The 23,608-nt window shown below is 45.2% G+C and overlaps 1 protein-coding gene across 1 annotated transcript in view; it reads right to left on the bottom strand.

Annotated features, from left to right (window-relative positions):
• Window positions 1-5,912: 5,912 nt before the first annotated feature.
• The window catches only part of LOC145338782 (E3 ubiquitin-protein ligase TRIM7-like), a 30,954-nt gene continuing 13,258 nt past the window's right edge, over window positions 5,913-23,608 (bottom strand). Inside the window, exons 5-6 of the mRNA XM_080183174.1 lie at window positions 21,746-21,879; window positions 5,913-6,433 (exon numbers count right to left, since the gene is read on the bottom strand). Of these exons, the coding sequence (XP_080039300.1) occupies window positions 5,913-6,433; window positions 21,746-21,879 (655 nt within the window). The remainder of the gene's footprint in view (window positions 6,434-21,745; window positions 21,880-23,608) is intronic.

The following is a 23,608-nucleotide window of genomic DNA, read 5'->3' on the forward strand; positions in this document are numbered from 1 at the left end:
TGGGTTACAGACTGGAATCTAATCGAGGGGTTCGGGGTGGTTTATATATAGAATAACGGATACCCGGGAGTGAGTTACAGACTGGAATCTAATCGAGGGGTTCGGGGTGGTTTATATATAGAATAACAGATACCCGGGAGTGAGTTACAGACTGGAATCTAATCGAGGGGTTTGGGTGGTTTATATATAGAATAACAGATACCCGGGAGTGAGTTACAGACTGGAATCTAATCGAGGGGTTTGGGTGGTTTATATATAGAATAATGGATACCCGGGAGTGAGTTACAGATTGGAATCTAATCGAGGGGTTTGGGATGGTTTATATATAGAATAATAGATACCCGGGAGTGAGTTACAGACTGGAATCTAATCGAGGATTTCGGGGTGGTTTATATATAGAATAATGGATACCCGGGAGTGAGTTACAGATTGGAATCTAATCGAGGGGTTTGGGGTGGTTTATATATAGAATACCAGATACCCGGGAGTGAGTTACAGACTGGAATCTAATCGAGGGCTTTGGGTGGTTTATATATAGAATAATGGATACCCAGGAGTGAGTTACAGACTGGAATCTATCACCATTTAACTAATACTCTGCCATTCTGTTCCTCTTTCCGAAGAGGATAACTTCACATTTATCGACATTATACTGCATCTGCCATGTATTTGCCCACTCATTCAACTTGTCTAAATCACATTGAAGCAACTTAACATCCTCCTCACCTCTCATTCCCACAACGTTCTGTGTCATCAACAAACATGGGATTATTACATTTAGAACCCTTTTCCAAATCCTGGGAGACCTAAGCACTGATATCTGTGGAACCTACTCGTCACCACTTGCCACTTTGAAAAAACCCCACTTATTTCCACTCTTTGTTTCCTGTCTGCTAACCCCAATCCCACATGCTTTAATTTTGCACACCAACCTGTCATGTGGGATTTTGAGGGGCTGAAGAGTCTTTTTTGCATTGTATGATTCTATATGAGGAGAGGCTGAATAAACTAGGCTTGTACTCGTTAGAGTTTAGAAGAATGAGGGGAGATCTCATTGAGACGTATAAGATGATGAATGGGATGGATAGGATAGAGGTGGAGAGACTCTTCCCGCTCAAAAAAGACAGTAGGACTAGGGGGCACAGCCTCAAGATAAAGGGGAGGCGGTTTAGAACGGAGTTGAGGAGGAACTTCTTCACTCAAAGGGTGGTGAATCTCTGGAATTCTCTGCCCGTTGAAGTGGTGGAGGCTGCCTCGCTAAATATTTTTAAGAAGCAGGTTGATGGGTTCTTGATAAGAGAGGGGATTAAGGGTTATGGGGAGAGGGCGGGAAAGTGGAACTGAGCCACAACAGATCAGCCATGATCTTATTGAATGGCGGGGCAGGCTCGAAGGGCTAGATGGCCTACTCCTGCTCCTATTTCTTATGTTCTTATGAAGCTTTCTGAAAGTCCAGAAATGACGCTGAGAGACCCAGGAGTCTTAGATCCAATGTTCAAAGATGTTCAGCCAAGGCAGAGCAGCAATTAGTAAAACCAATAGAATGAGTGGAATGCAGGTCAAGAGTCAGAAATGTTCAAAGGTTGTTTGCACTGTGTTCTGTTCTGGTGGTCAAGAAGCAAGCATGGGAGATAGTAAAAAGACCACAGATATGACCACCAGGTTGAGGTGAAGAGATTGGCTTTTTAATCTGTTTGCCGTCAATTCAATAACTTTGCCCCCTCGTGTTGGTTTAGAGAGGTCCTGGAATGACTCCATTGCAGAGTCCATTACATCAGTTATAGATCTGGAGGGCTTGCTTTGGACAAGTGTAAACTTCAGGGAGATTCAGTTGAAGGGTCGTGATTGTTTCTGTCTGGACAGACTTTTAACTTCACAGGTTGAGCCCTTGTGTATAAGCTAAGGACCAGGTCGGGTTTCAGTAGGTATTTTTGAGCAGCAGCTTGTTGTTGGTGGGAAGCATTCCTGGTTCTTGTGGCGAGTTTGGATTTCGCTGAAACGATGCAGAAGTTGTAGAAGCTTCTTACTGATGCTGATACCACAATGTAGGGAAGGTAGCTGGGACATTGGGTACATGTTTCACAATTAATCATTTTGATTAATGTTTGGGAGTTGTAGAGAGGAATTCCCCAGGCTTTATCGAGCACAAGAGCAAAGAGGCAATATTGAGTTTGTATAGATCAGTATTTTTTAATGTTTAGGTTAGTTTATTTATTAGTCACAAGTAGGCTTATATTAATACTGGAATGAAGTTACTGTGAAAATCCCCCAGCTGCCACACTCCAGCACCTGTTCGAGCACTGAGGGAGAATTTAGCATGGACAGTGCACCTAAGCAGCACGTCTTACAGCCTGTGGGAGGAAACCAGAGCACTTGAGGAAATCCACACAGACACGGGGAGAACGTACAAGCTGCACACACAGAGTGAGCCAAGCCAGGAATTGATACTGCTGAGGCAGCAATGTTAACCACTGTGCCGTCTACGGGTGTCATTGTGGGTGCCGCACTTTAGGAAGGATGGGAAGGCGTTGGAAAGAGTGCAGAAAAATTTCACAAGAATGATGGGGTATGAGGAACTTCAGTCACTGGAATTTAATTCAGATAAATGCAAGGTGATGCATTTTGGTAGATTGAACCAGGGTGAGACTTAATCAATTGTAAGATGGTAAGGCATTGGGAAGAGTTATAGAACAATGACATCTAGGCGTACGTGTTCATAGCTCCTTGAAAGTGCAGTCACAGGTGGACAGCATGGTAAGGCATTCGGCACGCTTGGTTTAATTGGTCAGAACATTGAACACAGGAGTTGGTATGTCTTGTTGAAGTTGTGCTAGACATTGGTAAGGCCACATTTGGAATACTGTGTTTAAATCCAGTCCCCTATTATAGAAAGCGTATTATTAAACTAGTATGTACAGAAAAGATTTACTAGGATGCTACTGGGACTTAATGGTTTGAGTTATAAGGAGAGGCTGGATAGAGATTTGGACTTTTTTCTCGAGTGTAAAAGGCTGAATGGTGATCTTATAGAAATCTATAAAATAATGAGGGGCATAGATAAGGTAGATAGTTAACATATTTTCCCAAAGGTAGGGGAGTCTAAAACTAAAGGGCATAGGTTTAAGGGGAGAGATATAAAAGTTTTTTTCATGCAGAGGGTGGTGAGAGTCTGGAATGAGTGCCAGAGGTAGTAATAGAGTGGGTACAATTTTAAAAAGCGTTTAGACAGTTTTGTGGGTATAGACAGACATGGGTCAAATGCGGGCAATTAGTGATAAAAACTGGGTGGCATGGACAAGCTGGGCTGCAGGGCCTGTTTCCATGCTGTAAACCTCTATGACTCTATAATGAAATTGGATTGAAGAAGTTAATTTTGTTTTCCTTGATGTAAAGAAGACAGAGGATAGATGTGATAATGTTCAAAATCGTAAGGGTGTTCACAGCAGTTTGGGAGAATCTCTTTCCAGACATGAAAAGATTGAGAACCAGAGGGCACAGATTGAAATATTTGGCAACAAAAGCAGCAGAGACATCAGGAAAAGCTTTTTCACACCGAGTGGTTATGGTCTGGAACACTCTAAATGTGTGATGGAGGCAGATTCATTGAAAAAGGAATTGGACGGGTTATCTGAAAGTAGAGAATGTGCAGGATTGTGGGGCAAAGGTAGGGGAGTGGTAGCGGCTGACTTGCTTATTTTGAGAGCCAGTGTAGATATGACGGGCTGAATGGCCTCCTCCTGTGCCATGACAAGAGATTGGATAATTTATTGTCCCTGGATAAGTTGAAAGTTTTTTTTGTCTGTTCCTGAAGATTGCCAGTCTCCAAGTAGAACATTGGGGCTCTCAAACTTTGCCTCATGATTGGAAGAAGGCTGATGTACCATAGATTGTATGAACCTCTCTCATATTGGAAGTTGGGAACTGCTTCACATAAAAACTGGTAGAAGTGTAAAATTCTCTTCTACATTCCATGTTCCTATGGAGGAGGAGGCAGCCATTCACACCTGTTAATCAGGGAATCCCTACAGAGTTGAAAGAGGCCATTTGGTTCATTGAGTCTGCACTGAAATGTATCTTAGTCAGGCCCTTCCCTTCACTGTATCCCATAACTCTGCACATTTAGCATAGCCGATCCACTTAACCTGCATGTCTTTGGAATGGGAGGAAACTGGAGCACCTGGAGGAAACCCACACAGACATGGGGAGAGCATGCAAACTCCACACACAGTTACCTAAGCCTGGAATCAAATTTGAATCCCTGGCACTGAGAGGCAGCAGTGCTAGCCACTGAAGCAATGAATAAGAACTTTAGTGATCTCTGTTCTGCAGTGAGTACAGACACAGAGTCCTGGTGCATTCAATTACTCAGTTTATTTACTAAAGAAAATCTTGATGTCAGAAGTCTATTACAGAACATTTCAGCACATAATACAGAGATTACTTGACGAAACCATCAGTAAAAATATCGAGCAGATGAATCTGCTAATCACACAATCAGTTACAGGGCCAGTGACGGAGGTGAACAAGAACTCACTTCACCCAGGCAGGACACTGACATGGTGAAGAAATCAACTTGAATCAAGTTCTTCACATCTTCTGGGTATTAAAGATTTCTCCTCCATCAAAGTTAGAGATAACTATTATCAACATATCACTGCATTATCAACAACAGATTCTTCCAGAATTTAAACCCCTTCCAACTACCCAACTTATATATTACTAGGAATGATAACCTCTGACCCCAGTGTGAACTATTTTACCCACAGCTCTTAGTTGAACCAGGTTGAGATGAAGTAACGTTTTCTTGTCAGAGAGTCTGGGAATGTAAGAATGTTGGCAGGTATTTAATGGTGTGGAATTTATACAGGACAATGCATTCAGTGTGAGGACTAGTTATTGATATTATGAAGTATAATTTAGGTGGGGAGGGGGGGAGTCTGAGATTTTTAATCCGTTTGAAAAGGAACCCTTCAACTAATCTCCAAGTGCCAGATCTTCAAGCTCTCCTGGAGGTTTATAAGCGTTTGTGACAAAATGGTGCCAGCTCACTGCCATTTGTTGCACACATCGTCCTGGCCCTATTGGACACAGTCTGCACCACTCCCCCTAGACCCCAAACATTCCCATACACCTCCTGGCTCTCAAATCTTCCTTCAGGAATTGCACTTTCTGGCTTCCTGCTGATGACTGGAGAAGCAGGAGAGGGCAGGGTGGGCAATCTGTCCCATGCCCATCTCATTAGATCTGTCCATCCCTAGGGATATCTGTGGTTCAGAGGTCAAACTGCTCATCAAACATTGATCACTGACATGTGCAAGTCGGAGATCATTCTCTAGATTTGGCTAATCCAGCTCCACAACCCTCTGAGAAATCGCAATCCTGGACTCAGGAGCATCCCTGGTTTTCATTACTGCATCACAGTGTCCCTGCCTTCAGTGGCCAAGTCCCTAATGCTCTGGAATTCTCTTCCTAAACCTCTTGTAAGCTGCACCTTAAAACCACCACTTTGGCCATCTGACCTTGTGGCACCATACGTGGGTCAGATTTTAGCCTGTGAAGTTCACTGGGACTCCAAAGGTGTTATTAGCAATATCAGTTTTTTTATCATTGCAGCCACCGTAATGTGACTTGATAAGAATTCATTCAGACAGAAAGTCATAGAGATTTGATTGGTGTCTTGAATGTTCCAAGATCAAAGCTGTTGGTGAGATCATTTTGGAGGCTATCTTAATAAAGCTTGCCCATCAGCTCCCCAATGGGACGATTCTGGATTCGTGCTCCCTCCCTCCCCCCACCCCCACAGGTTATATTGAATTAACTGGAGACTATTATCAGGAGGATGTGAAAAGTCTTTCCCTCCAGGTGAGTTTGGGTTGAAGTTAACACTGGGGCCCGTTATTTAATATCTCACTCTAACACAGTTTTATGGAGGAATTGCCCGAACAGGAGAACGCTGGAAACACTGCTTCAGTAAAGGTGGTTTTAAATGTGTGTAAGTGTCTCTGATTCTCACTGACCTGGTAAAAGGACACTGTCCCGGCCTCATAATCCAACTGGATGCGCATCCTGCTGATGGCAGGGTACTTCATTAAGTAAGTCTGCTGGTTCTTATGACAGGCTGTCAGTGAACCCCGATAGAAATATAAACACCACGACTTAGTGCTGTTGGTGAAGTAAGACTCCAGCCCTCCCCGGTCTATGCTCCCATAGGCAATACCCACCCCCCAGGCAATGCCACCAGTCTTCACATCCCAGGAGTGGCAGCCAGCGGTGAAGCTCTGAGCGCACAGAATCTGGTGCATGTTCTCGAACATTTTGGAGTTGTGCCAGGAATTCTCTCCCATGTACCCAAACATGACCGTCTTCTCATCATCGGAGACATTCAGGAGCCAGTAGGCTGAGTCTGTGTCCAGCGTCAGTATCGACCACTGATCTACGGGAGGGAGGGAGATACAAAGTGGTCAGAAGTAAGTTCACCCTACTGATGGGGAGCTCAAAGGTAAAGGCCACCAGCGAGTCCATCAATCTCATTGATTCCAATCCCTCCCTCCTACCAGACATACACTGTAATAATAGGAGCAATGTAGGCAAATTCTATTTGGAGGAAGGAACTGAAGACAGTGTTGCTAAGTTTGCAGATAATACAAAGATATGTAGAGGGACAGGTAGTATTGAGAAAGCAGGAGGGGCTGCAGAAGGACTTGGACAGGTTAGGAGAGTGGACAAAGAAGTGACAGATGGAATACATTGGAAAAGTGTGAGGTTATGCACATTGAAGGAAGGAATGGGGGCATAGATTATTTTCTAAATGGGGAAATGCTGAGGAAATCAGAAACACAAAGGGACTTGGGAGTCATTGTTCAAGATTCTCTTAAGGTTAACGTGCAAGTTCAGTCGGGAATTAGGAAGGCAAATGCAGTGTTAGCATTCATATCGAGAGGGCTAGAATACAAGAGCAGGTACTTCTAATGCTGTATAAAGCTTTGGTTGGACCCCATTTGGAGTATTGTGGGCAGTTTTGAACCCCATAATCTAAGGAAGGATGTGCTGGCCTTGGAAAGGGTCCAGGGGAGGTTCAGAAGAATTATTCCCGGAATGAAGAGTTTGTTGTATGAGGGACAGTTGAGGTCACTGGGTCTGTACTCGTTGGAGTTTAAAAGGCTATGGGGGGGGGGATCTTATTGAAACTTACAGGACGCTGCGAGACCTGGATAGAGTGGAAATGGAGAGGATCTTTCCACTAGTAGGAAAAACTAGAACCAGAGGGCACAACCTCAGGCTGAAGGGACGATTCTTTAAAACAGAGATGAGGAGGAATTTCTTCAGCCAGAGAGTGGGGAATCTTTGCCACAGAAGGCTGTGGAGGCCAGGTCAATGAGCATCTTTAAGACAGAGATAGATAGGTTCCTGATTAATAAGGGGATCAGGGGTTATGGGGAAAAGGCAGGAGACTGGGGATGAGAAAAATATCAGCCATGATTGAATAGCGAAGCAGACTCAATGGGCCGAGTGGTCTAATTTGCTCCTATGTCTTATGGTCTTAAATAGTGGAAGGAATTGCAGGAAGGAACATGAAGGGAAAACTGGGTTACACATCGGCATAGAATAATAAAAGACAATTTCAACGCCCCCAAATAGGCAGTAAATGTTCTGGAAAGAGAAAAAGGAACAGAGTTACTACGGTGAATGTAGGATTCCTTTCTCACTCAGCAGGGAGAAAGCCCAAAAGGAAATGAATAATTGCTCCATATTTTAATGAGGGATGAACTAAAACTGAAAGAAGTAAGTGCTGGGGAGCATTTCAGTAGTAGTGATCACAATATAATAAAAGGATGGTGAGTAAAATAAATAGTATATGGATTTAGGTAATGGATTAGATAGAAAACAGCAAAATAAAGGAGGGTGGCACTCAAGAAAGTAAACTGCAAAAAGTCTTTAAAAAACAGACAGAAAATACAGAAGTTATTTCGAAAAGATAAATCAACAGAGTTCAGGGGTAACTCCACTGAAGCCAAAAACAAACAAAGTAGTTATGGAGCACCAGGAACAAAAAAAGAACTGAAGGGAAAATTGAATCTAAACAGAAGGTATACAAGAATCACATTAATAAGTTCAGTGGGGAAATAAGGAATAAAATCTTTTTCACAGAGCGTGAGTAAAATGTGGCACTCACTGCCAATGTGAAATAGTCAGGAAGCTTAGATGATTCCAAAGGAAATCTAGACAAGTATATGGTGGAAAAGCGAGTAGAAAGTTAAGTAGAAAGGCTATGTGTTAGATAGAATAAGAACATAAGAACTAGGAGCAGGAGTAGGCCATCTGGCCCCGCGAGTCTGCGCCATCATTCAATAAGATCATGGCTGCTGTTTTTGTTGACTCAGCCCCACTTACCCGCCCCCTCACCATAATCCTTAATTCCTTTACTGTTCAAACATTTATCTATCCTTGCCTTAAAAACATTCAATGAGGTAGCCTCAACTGCTTCACTGGGCAGGGAATTCCACAGATTCACAACCCTTTGTGTGAAGAAGTTCCTCCTCAGCTCAGTCCTAAATCTGCTCCCCCTTATTTTGAGGCTATGTCCCTAGTTCTAGTTTCACCCGCCAGTGGAAACAACTTCCCTGCTTCTATCTTATCTATTCCCTTCATAATCTTATATGTTTCTATAAGATCTCCCCTCATTCTTCTGAATGTCAATGAGTATAGCCCCAGTCTACTCAGTCTCACTCATAATCCAAACCTCTCGACTCTGGAATCAACCCAGTGAATCTCCTCTGCACCCACTCCAGTGCCAGTGTATCCTTTCTCAAGTAAGGAGACCAAAACTGTACACAGTACTCTAGGTGTGGCTTCACCAGCACCGTATATAGCTGCAATATAAACTCGCTGTTTTTAAACTCCATCCCTCTAGCAATGAAGGACAAAATTCCATTTGCCTTCTTAATTACCTGCTACACCTGCAAGCCAACTCCTTGAGATTCTTCCACAAAGACACCCAGGTCCCTCTGCACAGCAGCATGCTGCAATTTTTTTACCATTTAAATAATGGGCCATTTTAACTGTTATTCCTACCAAAATGGATGACCTGACATTTACCAGCATTGTACTCCATCTGCCAGACCCTTGCCCACTTTGAATGGGAGGGGACATGTGGGATAAGCCTGAGCATAGACAAGTTGGTCCATGTGACCTGTCTCTGTGCTGCATAATCCAGGTTTAAAAAAATACAGGCCAGCGATCTGAGTGTTTGCATTCTGTAAAAGGACTAAGACCTTAGCCTCTGTATTTTTTTAATGATGTGGAGATGCCGGTGTTGGACTGGGGTAAATACACTATGGAGTCTCACAACACCAGGTTAAAGTCCAACAGGTTTATTGGGTAGCAAATGCAACTAGCTTTCGGAGCGCTGTGCCTTCATCAGGTAAGTGGGAGTTCTGTTCACAAACAGGGCATATAAGTATACAAATTCAATTTACAAGATAATGGTTGGAATGTGAGTTTTTACAGGTAATCAAGTCTTAGGTGTACAATGTGAGTGGAGAGGGGGTTAAGCACAGGTTAAAGAGATGTGTATTGTCTTCAGACAGGACAGTTAGTGAGATTTTACAAGCCCAGGCAAGTTACGGGGGTTACAGATAGTGCGACATGAACCTAAGATCCCTGTTGAGACCGTCCTCATGTGTGCGGAACTTGGCTATCAGTCTCTGTTCAGCGACTCTGCGCTGTCGTGTGTCGTGAAGGCCGCCTTGGAGAACGCTTACCCGAAGGTCAGAGGCTGAATACCCGTGACCACTGAAGTGTTCGCCAACTGGAAGGGAACAGTCTTGCCTGGTGATTGTCGAGCGATGTTCATTCATCCGTTGTCGTAGCGTCTGCATGGTCTCCCCAGTGTACCATGCTTCGGGACATCCTTTCCTGCAGCGTATCAGGTAGACAATGTTGGCCGAGGTGTAAGAGTATTTACCGTGTACTTGGTGAGATAATGCCATCCAGGTTGATGAGCCAGCATGTTTTGCAGAGGTTGCTGTGGCAGGGTTGTGTGGTGTCGTGGTCACTGTTCTCCTGAAGGTTGGGTAGTTTGCTATGAACAATGGTCTGTTTGAGGTTGTGCAGTTGTTTGAAGGTAATAGCTGGAACAGCCAGCAGAGAGATCCACGGTGTAGCAACCGAAGAGGAAAGAGTCCAATTGGACTCCTCCGGAAGGCCGCTGCCCTCGACTGGGCTTGTATGTCCAAACCATCAGGAGGTGCATCAACACCAGATTCATCAACCGCACTCACCAGACAGCCCCGAACGTTACCCAAGCACAACGCAACACATCCGCGGCCTTTTGGCCTTGGAGGGAGTGCAGAGGAGGTTTACTAGGCTGATACCGGAGTTGAGGGGGTTGAGCTATGAGGAGAGGCTGAATAAACTAGGCTTGTACTCGTTAGAGTTTAGAAGAATGAGGGGAGATCTCATTGAGACGTATAAGATGATGAATGGGATGGATAGGATAGAGGTGGAGAGACTCTTCCCGCTCAGAAAGGACAGCAGGACTAGGGGGCACAGCCTCAAGATAAAGGGGGGGCGGTTTAGAACAGAGTTGAGGAGGAACTTCTTCACTCAAAGGGTGGTGAATCTCTGGAATTCTCTGCCCGTTGAAGTGGTGGAGGCTGCCTCGCTAAATATTTTTAAGATATGGGTTGATGGGTTTTTGATAAGAGAGGGGATTAAGGGTTATGGAGAAAGGGCGGGAATGTGGAACTGATCCACTTCAGATCAGCCATGATCTTATTGAATGGCGGGGCAGGCTCGAAGGGCTAGATGGCCTACTCCTGCTCCTATTTCTTATGTTCTTATGTAAGACCAACCACAACATTGTCATCAAACCAGCAAAGGAAGGGCCATCGTCATACTGAACAGAATGGATTACTGTAAAGAAATGTACCGACAACTAAACAATGAGGAACACTATAGACAATTACCCACAGATCCGACCAAAGAACACACTCGTCAACTCAACAATCTGATCAAGACCTTTGATCCGGACCTTCAGAGCACCCTCCGTGCTCTCATTCCACGTACTCCCCGCATTGGAGATCTCTACTGCCTCCCAAAGATACACAAGGCAAACACACCTGGCCGTCCCATCATATCGGGCAATGGGACTCTGTGTGAGAACCTCTCCGGCTACGTCGAGGACATCCTGAAACCCATTGTACAAAGAACCCCCAGCTTTTGTCGCGACACTACGGACTTCCTACAGAAACTCAGCACACATGGAGCAGTTGAACCAGGGACACTCCTCGTCACAATGGATATCTCGGCGCTCTACACCAACATCCCCCACAACGATGGCATTGCTGCGACTGCCTCAGTACTCAATGCTGACAACTGCCAGTTTCCAGATGCAATTTTACAACTCATCCACTTTATCCTGGACCACAATGTCTTCACCTTCAACAACCAGTTTTTCATCCAGACACACGGAACAGCCATGGGGACCAAATTCGCACCTCAATATGCCAACATCTTCATGCACAGGTTCAAACAAGACTTCTTCACTGCACAGAATCTTCAACCGATGCTGTACACTAGATACATCGATGACATTTTCCTCCTTTGGACTCATGGTGAACAATCACTGAAACAACTATATGATGATATCAACAAATTCCACCCCACCATCAGACTCACCATGGACTATTCCCCAGAATCAGTTGCATTCTTGGACACACACATCTCCATCAAGGACCTCAGTACCTCACTGTACCGTAAGCCCATGGATAACTCTCAATGCTCCACTTCTCCAGCTTCAACCCTAAACACATTAAAGAAGCCCTCCCCTACGGACAAGCCCTCCGTATACACAGGATCTGCTCAGATGAGGATGATCGTGACAGACAGCTCCAGACGCTGAAAGATGCCCTCATAAGAACAGGATATGGTGCTCAACTCAACGATCAACAATTCTGACGTGCCACAGCACAAAACCACACCGACCTCCTCAGAAGACAAACACGGGACACGATGGACAGAGTACCCTTCGTCGTCCAGTACTTCCCTGGAGTGGAGAAGCTACGACATCTTCTCCGGAGTCTTCAACATGTCATTGATGAAGACGAACATCTCGCCAAGGCCATCCCCCCACCCCCACTTCTTGCCTTCAAACAACCGTGCAACCTCAAACAGACCATTGTCCACAGTAAACTACCCAGCCTTCAGGAGAACAGTGACCACAATACCACACAACCCTGCCACAGCAACCTCTGCAAGACATGCCGGATCATCAATATGAATGGTACCATCTCACGTGAGAACACCATCCACCAGGTACACAGTATATACTCTTGCAAATCAGCCAACTTTGTCTACCTGATACACATCATGATGTGGAGATGTCGGCATTGGACTGGGGTAAACACAATAAGAAGTCTCATAACACCAGGTTAATGACACAACAGCACAGAGTCGCTGAGCAGAGACTGATAGCCAAGTTCCGCACACATGAGAACGGCCTCAACCGGGATCTTGGGTTCATGTCGCACTATCTGTAACCCCCGTGATTTACCTGGGTTTGCAAAATCTCACTAACTGTCCAGTCTGGAGACAATACACATCTCTTTAACCTGTGCTTAACCCTCTCTCCACTCACATTGTCTGTACCTTTAAGACTTGATTACCTGTAAAGACTCACTTTCCAACCATTATCTTGTAAATTGAGTTTGTGTCTATATATGCCCTGTTTGTGAACACAACTCCCACTCACCTGACGAAGGAGCAGTTCTCCGAAAGCTACTGGCTTTTGCAACCAAATAAACCAGTTGGGCTTTAACTTGGTGTTATGAGACTTCTTACTGCGTCCTTTCAATGACATTGATATAAATATCTTCATGGATACTTCAAAAAATTTTAAAACTGGACAATGGTCTTTTAAGATGGCTGAACCTGAACAGAATGAGCTAGCTGGCAGTTTCAAAGAAACTTAACGCCTTGTTATCTCAGAAGAGACACTAACAGCACAATGAGGGGTGGCAGAGACTAAATTCTAAGAGAACTATAGAAAGGGATGTGTTGGGTGGGCCACCCAGAATCTATCTGCTAGGACAAAGGGCCCCACAACCTTCATAGAATCATAGAAACCCTACAGTGCAGAAAGAGGCCATTTGGCCCATCGAGTCTGCACTGACCACAATCCCACCCAGGCCCTACCCCAGACTTCCTCTGAAGTCTCAATGGTTGGAACATTTTACTATCTCTGGAACCCACTTGGGGTGGGGAGGGGGGGAGGTGTTGGGGGTGGGGAGGGTGTTACATCCCCTTTTGCCAAAGACACTATGAGGAGATGGGAGTCAAATAACGTGACTCTCTGATAGAACCTGTTATATTGCTTTGCTGTACTGCAAAGCTCGCTCTGCCATATTACCCATCTCCTATGTAGCAGAACAGCAAAGAGCCTCTGCCTAGACTGAATACCTGGTCTCACTTACACCATTTCTACCCAAACTTCTGTATCATTGTCTACACCACTGATTCATCTCAGTGTGCCAATCTCCTCGTCTGCAGTCATTGGGAAAGTGAATTGTACAGCATCAGCTTTCAACCTGCTGAACTCCACAAAGGAATTCCTCACTGGACTTTGATTCTGAACTCTGGACCTGTGTAACACGATATTTATTTTATCTACGTTATTTGCCCTGTAAATCTTTTCTCTGTCCCTCTTTTACTGTATAAGTGAACAGGGGACTATGTTGTGAACCCCTGCCCGCCACCCCACTCCCCATGCTTTGTGTGTGTGAAGATGAGTTTATCCTATCCCGAGTTTGTTGTGGGGCTATTAACAGAAAACTGGATCACACTAAAATAATGGGATTGGTAAATGGTACCACTGCTTATAAAGGGAGAAGGAAATCATATACACCTTTCTGTTTACAGGCGGACAGTAAGAGGAGTAATCATAGAAACATAGGAGCAGGGGGAGGCCATTTGGCCCTTCGAGCCCATTCATTACGATCATGGCTGATCATCCAACCCAATAGCCTAATCCTGCTTTCTCCCCCTAACCTTTGGTCCCATTTGCCTTCTTTACCGCCTGCTGCACCTGCATGCTTACCTTCAGTGACTGGTTCACAAGGACACCCAGGTCCCTCTGCACACTCCCCTCTTCTAATTTACAGCCATTCAGATAGTACTCTGCTGCCTTTGGTTTTGTTTCCAAAGTGAATAACCTCTCTCTTATCCAAATTACACTGCATCTGCCATTGATTTGCCCACTCACCCAACCTGTCCAGATCATTCTGAAGGATGTCTGCATCCTCATCACAGTTCACCCTCACACCTAACTTGGTATCATCTGCAAACTTTGAGATGTTACATTTTGTTCCCTCATCCAAATCATTAATAAATATTGTGAATAGCTGGGGGTCCCAGCACCAATCCCTGTAGTACCCCACTAGTTACTGCCTGCAAATTTAAAAAGCACCCATTAATTCCTAGTCTTTGTTTCCTCACTGCCAACCAGTTTTCTATCCATCTCAATACACTTCCTCCAATCCCATGCGCTTTAATCTTGCATAATAATCTCTTCATCAAACGCTTTCTGAAAGTCCAAATATACTACATTGACTGACTTCCCCTTATCAACTCTATCAGCTACATCTTCAAAGAATGCCAACAGATTTGTCTAGCACGAGTTCCCCTTCATAAATCCATGCTGACTCTGTCTGATCCTGCCACTGCTTTCTAAATGCTCTGCTATAAAGTCCTTGATAATGGATTCGAGAATTTTCCCCACAATTGATGTTAAGCTTACTGGTCTATAATTCCCTGTTTTCTCTCTACCTCCCTTTTTGAATATCGGAGTGACATTTGTTACCCTCCCTGTAGGGACTGTTCCAGAGTCTATAGAATCCTGGAAGATGACCACCAATACATCCACTATTTCTACAGTCACTTCCTTAAGTACTCTGGGATGTAGATTATCAGGCCTGGGGATTTATCCACCTTCAATCCTTGCAATTTTCCCAGCATCATCTCTCTACTAATATCGATCTTCCTCAGTTCTTTCCTCTCACTAAATCTTGCATTCTCCAACATTTCTGGCATCTGATTTGTGTCCTCTTTTGTGGAGACAGAACCAAAGTATGTATTTAACTGCTTGGCCATTTCTTTGTCCTCTATTATACATCCCCCCTGCCCCACCTCCCCCGTTTCTGTCTGTAGGGGTCCTAACAACCTCTTTCTCTTCACGTATCTTAGTGTCAGTCTTTATGTTCTTAGTGTCAGTCTTTATGTTCCCTGCAAGCTTACTTTCGTACTGTATTTTCCCCTTCTTAATCAATCCCTTGGTTCTGCTTTGCTGCATTCTAAACTGCTCCCAATCTTCCGTCCTGTTATTTTTCTTGGCCAATCTGTATGCTTCTTCCTCAGGTCGGATTCTCTCTCTAATTTCCATTGTTAGCCAGGGATTGGCCCTCTTACCCATTTTGCTTTCGTACCAGACAGGAACGATCAGTTGTTGGCATTCCCCCATCCGTTCTTTGAATGTTTGCCATTGCCTATCCACTGTCATCCCTTTCAGTAACTCTCCCCAGTCATTGCCAACTCACGCCTCATATCCTCATAGTTTTCTTTATTAAGATTCAGCATCCTAATCTCCGAATCAACTACCTCACTCTCCATCCTGATAAAAAATTCTATCACGTTATGGTCTCTCATCCCCGGGAGGTCTCGTACAGTTAGATTGGCAATGATTCCCTTCTCATTACACAGTACCCAGTCTAAGATGGCCTGCTCTCCAATTGGTTCCTCCACATATTGGTCAAGAAAACTATCCTGTATACACTCCAGGAATTCCTTCTCTCCGGCATTGTGGCTAATTTGATTTGCCCAACCTATGTGCAGATTAAAATCACCCATGATCATTGGTATTCCCTCATCACATGCATCTCTAATTTCATGGTTAATGCCATTTCCAACATCACCACTGCAGTTTGGGATCTATATATGACACTCACTAATGTTTTTTGCCCCTTGCTATTTCTCACCTCTACCCATACAGACTCCACATTGTCAGAGCCAATATCCTTTCTCATTATTGTGTTAATTTGCTCTTTAACCAGCAGTGCCACTCCATCACCTTTTCCTTTATGTCGCTCCTTCCTAAATATGAAGATCCTGGGACATTCAACTCCCCCCCCGATCACCCTGCAGGCACGTCTCCATAATCCCAATTATATCATACCCGTTTATATCCACCTGCGCAATTAGTTTATCCACTTTACTGCAAATGCTCTGCATATTAAGACGTAGAGCCTTTAAGCTTGTTTTTTTAACATTGTTTGTCTTGCTCCCAATATTTTTCTCTATAGCCCTGTTTGAACTTTGTCCTTGGTTTCTTTGCCTATCACTTTTCTTATTCCCTTTTCTATCTTTTATTTTTGTCCTTGCTCCCTCCTTCTCTGACTCCTTACATTGATTCCCATCCCCCGGCATTTTAATTTAAACCCTCCCTAACCGTTCTAGTAAACACTCCCCCTAAGACATCAGTTCCAGTCCTGTCCAGGTGCAACCCGTCCAATTTGTACAGGTCCCACCTCCCCCAGAACCAGTTCCAGTGCCCCAGGAATCTGAAACACACCCCCGACACCATCTCTTCAGCCACATATTTATTCGATATATCCTGTCATTTCTACTCTGACTAGCACATGGCACTGGTAGTAATCCTGAGATCACTATCTTTGAGGTCTGATATCTTCACCTTTTCCGAGCTCCCTGTATTTCTGCTTTTAGGATCTCATTCCTTTTTTTACCTATGTTGCTTGTACCAACATGTATTACGACAACTGACTGTTTGCCCTCCCCCTTCAGAATGTCCTGCAGCTGCTCCGAGACATAAGAACATAAGAACATAAGAAATAGGAGCAGGAGTAGGCCATCTAGCCCTTCGAGCCTGCCCCGCCATTCAATAAGATCATGGCTGATCTGTCGTGGCTCAATTCCACTTTCCCGCCCTCTCCCCATAACCCTTAATCCCCTCTCTTATCAAAAACCCATCAACCCGCGTCTTAAAAATATTTAGCGAGGTAGCCTCCACCACTTCAACGGGCAGAGAATTCCAGAGATTCACCACCCTTTGAGTGAAGAAGTTCCTCCTCAACTCCGTTCTAAACCACCCCCCCTTTATCTTGAGGCTGTGCCCCCTAGTCCTACTGTCCTTTCTGAGCGGGAAGAGTCTCTCCACCTCTATCCTATCCATCCCATTCATCATCTTATACGTCTCAATGAGATCTCCCCTCATTCTTCTAAACTCTGACGAGTACAAGCCTAGTTTATTCAGCCTCTCCTCATAGCTCAACCCCCTCAACTCCGGCATCAGCCTAGTAAACCTCCTCTGCACTCCCTCCAAGGCCAAAATATCCTTGCGTAAGTACGGCGCCCAAAACTGCACACAGTACTCCAGCTGCGGCCTCACCAGTGCCCTATACAGCTGCAGCAAGACCTCCCTACTTTTATATTCAATCCCCCTCGCTATGAAGGCCAGCATCCCATTCGCCTTCCTGACCACCTGCTGCACCTGCAAGCTGGGTTTTTGCGACTCATGCACAAGGACCCCGAGGTCCCTCTGCACCGTCGCCTGCTGCAGTTTTTCGCCACGTAAGTAATAATCCTTCCTACCATTATTCCTACCAAAGTGGACCACCTCACACTTGCCAACATTAAATTCCATTTGCCATTTCCTGGCCCATTCGCCCAGCCTATCTAGATCCTTCTGCAGACTCTCCACACCCTCTGCACAATTTGCCGTTCCACCAATCTTGGTGTCATCAGCAAATTTCGACACCCTACACTCGGTTCCCTCCTCCAGATCATCTATATAAATGGTAAATAGCTGAGGCCCCAGCACCGACCCCTGAGGCACTCCACTAGTCACCAACCTGAGCACCAGGGAGGCAACATATCATCCTGGGGTCTCGTTTGCAGCCACAGAAACGCCTGTCTATTCCCCTTTACAACTGAATCCACTATAACTATTGCACTGGCACACTTTTCACCCCTCCCCCCTGCAGTGCTGTTTAAATTACTCCATCCCTGTCCTTAACAATTGGTAAATCAACTTGTCTACATATGTTTTCAGCTACAGTTTCCATGTATGTGTGTACCTGTATTGATATCTCCGTGTCTGTGTTTTAGGGTGTGTGTGTGTGTGTGTGTGTGTGTATACATTTCTATCTATAATTGGTCTGTGTCTTCATGTGTTTGTGTGTTTACAATAGAACATAGAACATTACAGCGCAGAACAGGCCCTTCGGCCCACGATGTTGCGCCGACCAGTTAAAAAGCAATGACCCTCTAACCTAAACCAAACCCTTTCCATCCATAAACCTATCCACGGATCTCTTAAACACCCCCAAACTAGGCGCATTTACAACTGCAGCAGGCAGGGCATTCCAATCCCTCACCACCCTCTGGGTAAAGAACCTACCCCTGACATCCGTCCTATAACTACCACCCCTTAATTTAAAGCCATGCCCCCTCGTGCTAGCTTTCTCCATCCGAGGAAACAGGCTATCACCATCCACCCTATCTAAACCTCTAATCATCTTATATGTTTCAATAAGGTCCCCTCTTAGCCGCCTTCTTTCTAACGAAAACAACCTCAAATCCCTCAGTCTCTCCTCATAGGACCTCCCCTCCATACCAGGCAACATCCTGGTAAACCTCCTCTGCACCCTCTCCAAAGCCTCCACATCCTTCCTGTAATGTGGGGACCAGAACTACACACAATACTCCAAGTGCGGCCGCACCAGAGTTGTGTACAGTTGCAACATGACGCTGCGACTCCTAAATTCAATCCCCCTACCAATAAACGCCAAGACACCGTATGATTAGTATGAATAGTATGAATAGTATGAACCGTATGAACCGTATGAATAGTATGATTCTACACAGAGGGAGGCCATTCTTCCTAGCTTCCTGCTTTTAGGACCTCATCCCTTTTACCTATGTCATTTTTCCTGATGTCTACCACGACCACTGGCTGTTCACCCACTGACTGTTCACCTTCAGAATGTCCTGTACCCACTCCAAGGCATCCCTGACCTAGCACCAGGGAGGCAACATACCACTCTGGAGTCTTGCTTGTGACCACAGGGAGTACCTATCCATCCCCCTTACTAGTGAACCCCCTATAATTATTGCATTCCCACACTTTTTACTTCTCTCCTCTGTAGAAGAACCAAACGTGGTACAATAGATTTGGCTGTTGCTTTTTTCCTCTGGGAGGCCATTCCCCTCAACAGGACCCAAAAAGGTATATCTGTTTTGCAAGGGGAATGGCCACAGGAGATTCCTGCACTGTCTGCCTATCTCTCTTGCTCTGCCTGGTAGTCATCTAATCCTTTCCTGTCTGTGGACTCCGAGCCTGCGGTGTGGCCAATTCTCTATATATGCTACCTATGATACCCCCACCTCGCAGATGCCCCACGGTGTCCCCAGCCTCCAGTCCAGCTGTGAAACTCAGGCTTCCAGGAGCTGTAGCTCGGACACTTACTGCACATATGTTGGCCCTGGGCACTCGAAATATTCCCGGCCTCCCACATGGAGCAAGAGGAGCACACCATGGCTTGGAGCTCTCCTGCCATGTCTTACCCCTTTAAACTGAAGCTTTTGGGAGATGCTTGCTATCAGATTATATCCAATTTTCTAGGGCTCTTCTTTCCTGCTGCAGCTGTATAGGGCACTGGTGAGGCCGCAGCTGGAGTACTGTGTGCAGTTTTGGTCGCCGTACTTACGCAAGGATATTTTGGCCTTGGAGGGAGTGCAGAGGAGGTTTACTAGGCTGATACCGGAGTTGAGGGGGTTGAGCTATGAGGAGAGGCTGAATAAACTAGGCTTGTACTCGTTAGAGTTTAGAAGAATGAGGGGAGATCTCATTGAGACGTATAAGATGATGAATGGGATGGATAGGATAGAGGTGGAGAGACTCTTCCTGCTCAAAAAAGACAGTAGGACTAGGGGGCACAGCCTCAAGATAAAGGGGGGGCGGTTTAGAACAGAGTTGAGGAGGAACTTCTTCACTCAAAGGGTGGTGAATCTCTGGAATTCTCTGCCCGTTGAAGTGGTGGAGGCTGCCTCGCTAAATATTTTTAAGACGCGGGTTGATGGGTTTTTGATAAGCGAGGGGATTAAGGGTTATGGGGAGAGGGCGGGAATGTGGAACTGAGACACGACAGATCAGCCATGATCTTATTGAATGGCGGGGCAGGCTCAAAGGGCTAGATGGCCTACTCCTGCTCCTATTTCTTATATTCTTATGTTCTTATGTTACTACCGAATATAAGATTTACAAAGTATAAACCACAGAAATTACCTCTGAGACAATAAGTGAAAAAGTTATTAAACACTTACCTGACTTTACTACTTTACCAATCAGAGATAGACCTATCAAATTTGTCCCAAGTGCTCGTTCCCCATCTATCTGTAATTATTTCCCATTTATCAATACTTGACTGTGATTCAATCTGCTTCTATTTTCTTCCAGTCTGTGCAGTCCAGATCATAACAACTCAACTGAGTATTAATAACAAGTTACCTCTTCTCTACTCCATTTCTTTTGAAAATAGCTGTGTCCTTTGGCCTTGCTCACGGCAGGGACAATTTCTCCATATTTATTCTATTAAAACTATTCATGATTTTTAACACTCGCATCAAACATCCTTCTCTGCTCTGAGGAGAACTCCAAATTCATGGGAACATTCCAGTAAATCTCAGCCTGAGGTGCGGTGCCCAGAATTGGACACAGGGCTCCAGGTGAGGCCTAACCAGTGTTCTATAAAGATTTAATGTTCCATTTCCTTTTGTATTCAATATTATTTATAAAGTTCAGGAATCCAAATACATTCTCAACCTGTTCTGCCACCAAAGAGTTGTGTTCGTATACACCCAGATCTATCTGTAACTCTCTTTAACATTGTGACATTGAGTTTGTTCTGACCCTCTTCATTCTCCCTACTTAATGAATCATTCAATTCTTCACCTGCCAGACACTGAACTGGACTCACCACATAAACACAGGAGCAGGTCAGATCTGGGAATTCTGCGGTGAGAAACCCACCTCCTGACTCTCCAGAGCCTGTCCACCATCTACAAGGTCCAGGTCAGGAGTGTGATGGAACACTCCCCACTGACCTGGATGGGTGCACACTCAAGAAACTTAACACCATCCAGGACAAAGCAGCCCGCTTGATCGGCATCCCTCCCACAAACATTCACTCCTTCCACCACCGATGAACAGTAGCAGTAAGTGTGTTCCATCTACCAGATGCACTGCAGCAACTCACCAAGGTTCCATCAATAGCACTTTCCAAGCCCGTGATTTCTACTACAAGGGCAGCAGACACATGGGAACACCATCAATTGGAGGTTCCCCTCACCACATACTCACTCACCATCCTGACGTGGAAATATCTCACTGAGTCAAAATCATGGAACGCCCTCCCTAACAGCACTGTGGGTGTACCTACACCGCAGGAACTGCAGCGGGTTCAAGAAGGCAGCTCACCAGTGTCTTCTCAAGGCACAACTAGGGATGGGCAGTAAATGCCAGCCCAGCCAGCGACGCCCATGTCTGTGAACGAATTTAAAAAACTGTTTGCCCGTTTCATCAGTATGCCTCTGTCGTCCTGAAGACTTGTTGCTGTCTCTGCCTACCCACAAACTTTGCCACCAGCCCCTTGTGTTTCAGAAAGCTGCCCTCTCTTACTTGTTGTTCCCAAAATGGCTGATTGGTAGGTAAAGGAATTATTCATCCGATCTTTGATCAGTTCAGGAGCATTGTACAGGTTCAGGACGAGCTTCGGGATCTCTATGACTGGTTGTTTCTGTGTCTCAGCAACTCTGGAACAAATGAGGAAAAAACTTCCAGTCAGCATTTCAGATCAGCAATCCAAGGGTTAATACATTATTATACTGACACGAATCTTCACACTGACACTAATACTCTTAGTAAAGTGTAACCAGTCTGGAAATCCTCTCAGTGTTCTCCCTATTGCTTTTCTAACTAAGGCAATTCCCTTTTCAATGTTATTATTAAACCTGCTCCCATCACTCCTCTGACAGCGTATTCCAGGGGTAATAACTCACTGACTATTGTTATAGGTGTATAGATTCTAGAAAAATCTGAGGTTAATTCCAAGGATCACAATGAAACTGATACATAGGATCTGATCTGGGACTGATGCCTGTATATAGGATTTGGAACAGATGCCTGTATGTAGGATCTGGGACTTGCCTATATATAAGGTCTGGATTGACGCTGGTATCTCAGATCTGGGACTGACGCCTGTATATGTGATTGGGGACTGATGCCTGTGTGTAGGATCTGGGACTGATGCCTGTATACAGGATGTAGGACTAATGCCTGTATATAGGAGCTGGGACTGATGTCTGTATGTAGGAGCTGGGACTGATGTATGTGTGTAAGATCTGGACCTGATGCCTGTATAAAGGTCCTGCGACTGATGACTGTCTATAGGATCTGGGACTGTTGCTGTATGTAGGATCTGGGGCTGATGCCGATATATAGGATATGGAACTGATGACTGTACATGGGAATGATGTCTGTATATGGAATCCAGGGCTGACATCTGTATATGGGATTGGAGACGGATGCCTGTATATGGGATTGGGGACTGATGCTGTATATGGGATTGGAGATGGATGCCTGTATATGGGATTGGGGACTGATGCCTGTATATGGGATTGGGGACATGCTGTATTTGGGATTGGGGACTGATGCCTGTATATGGGATTGGGGACTGATGCTATATTTGGGATTGGGGATTGATGCCTGTTTATGGGACTGGGGACTGATGCCTGTATATGGGATTGGCGACTGATGCCTGTATATGGGATTGGGGACTGATGCCTGTATGTGGGATAGGGGACATGCCTGTATACAGGATTGGAGATGGATGCCTGTATATGGGATTGGGGACTGATGCTATATTTGGGATTGGCGACTGATGCCTGTATATGGGATTGGGGACATGCTTGTATATGGGATTGGGGACTGATGCCTGTCTATGGGATTGGGGACTGATCCCTGTATATGGGATTGGGGACTGATGCCCGTATATGGGATAGGGGACTGATGCCTGTATATGGGATTGGGGACCGATGCCTGTATATGGGGTAGGGGACCAATGCCTGTATATGGGACTGGCGACTGATGCCTGTATATGGGATTGGAGACGGATGCCTGTATATGGGATTGGGGACATGCTTGTATATGGGATTGGCGACTGATGCCTGTATATGGGATTGGGGACCGATGCCTGTGTATGGGATTGGGAACTGATGCCTGTTTATGGGATTGAGGACTGATGCCTGTCTATGGGATTGGGAACTGATGCCTGTCTATGGGATTGGCGACTGATGCCTGTATATGGATTGGGGACTGATGCCTGTATGTGGGATTGGGGACCGATGCCTGTATATGTGATTGGGGACTGATGCCTGTATATGGAATAGGGGACTGATGCCTGTATATGGGATTGGGGACTGATCCCTGTATATGGGATTGGGGACTGATGCCCGTATATGGGATAGGGGACTGATGCCTGTA

Source organism: Carcharhinus amblyrhynchos, unplaced genomic scaffold, assembly GCF_965287045.1.
Source record: "Carcharhinus amblyrhynchos unplaced genomic scaffold, sCarAmb.v2.hapA chromosome_171, whole genome shotgun sequence".
Lineage (NCBI taxonomy): Eukaryota > Metazoa > Chordata > Chondrichthyes > Carcharhiniformes > Carcharhinidae > Carcharhinus > Carcharhinus amblyrhynchos.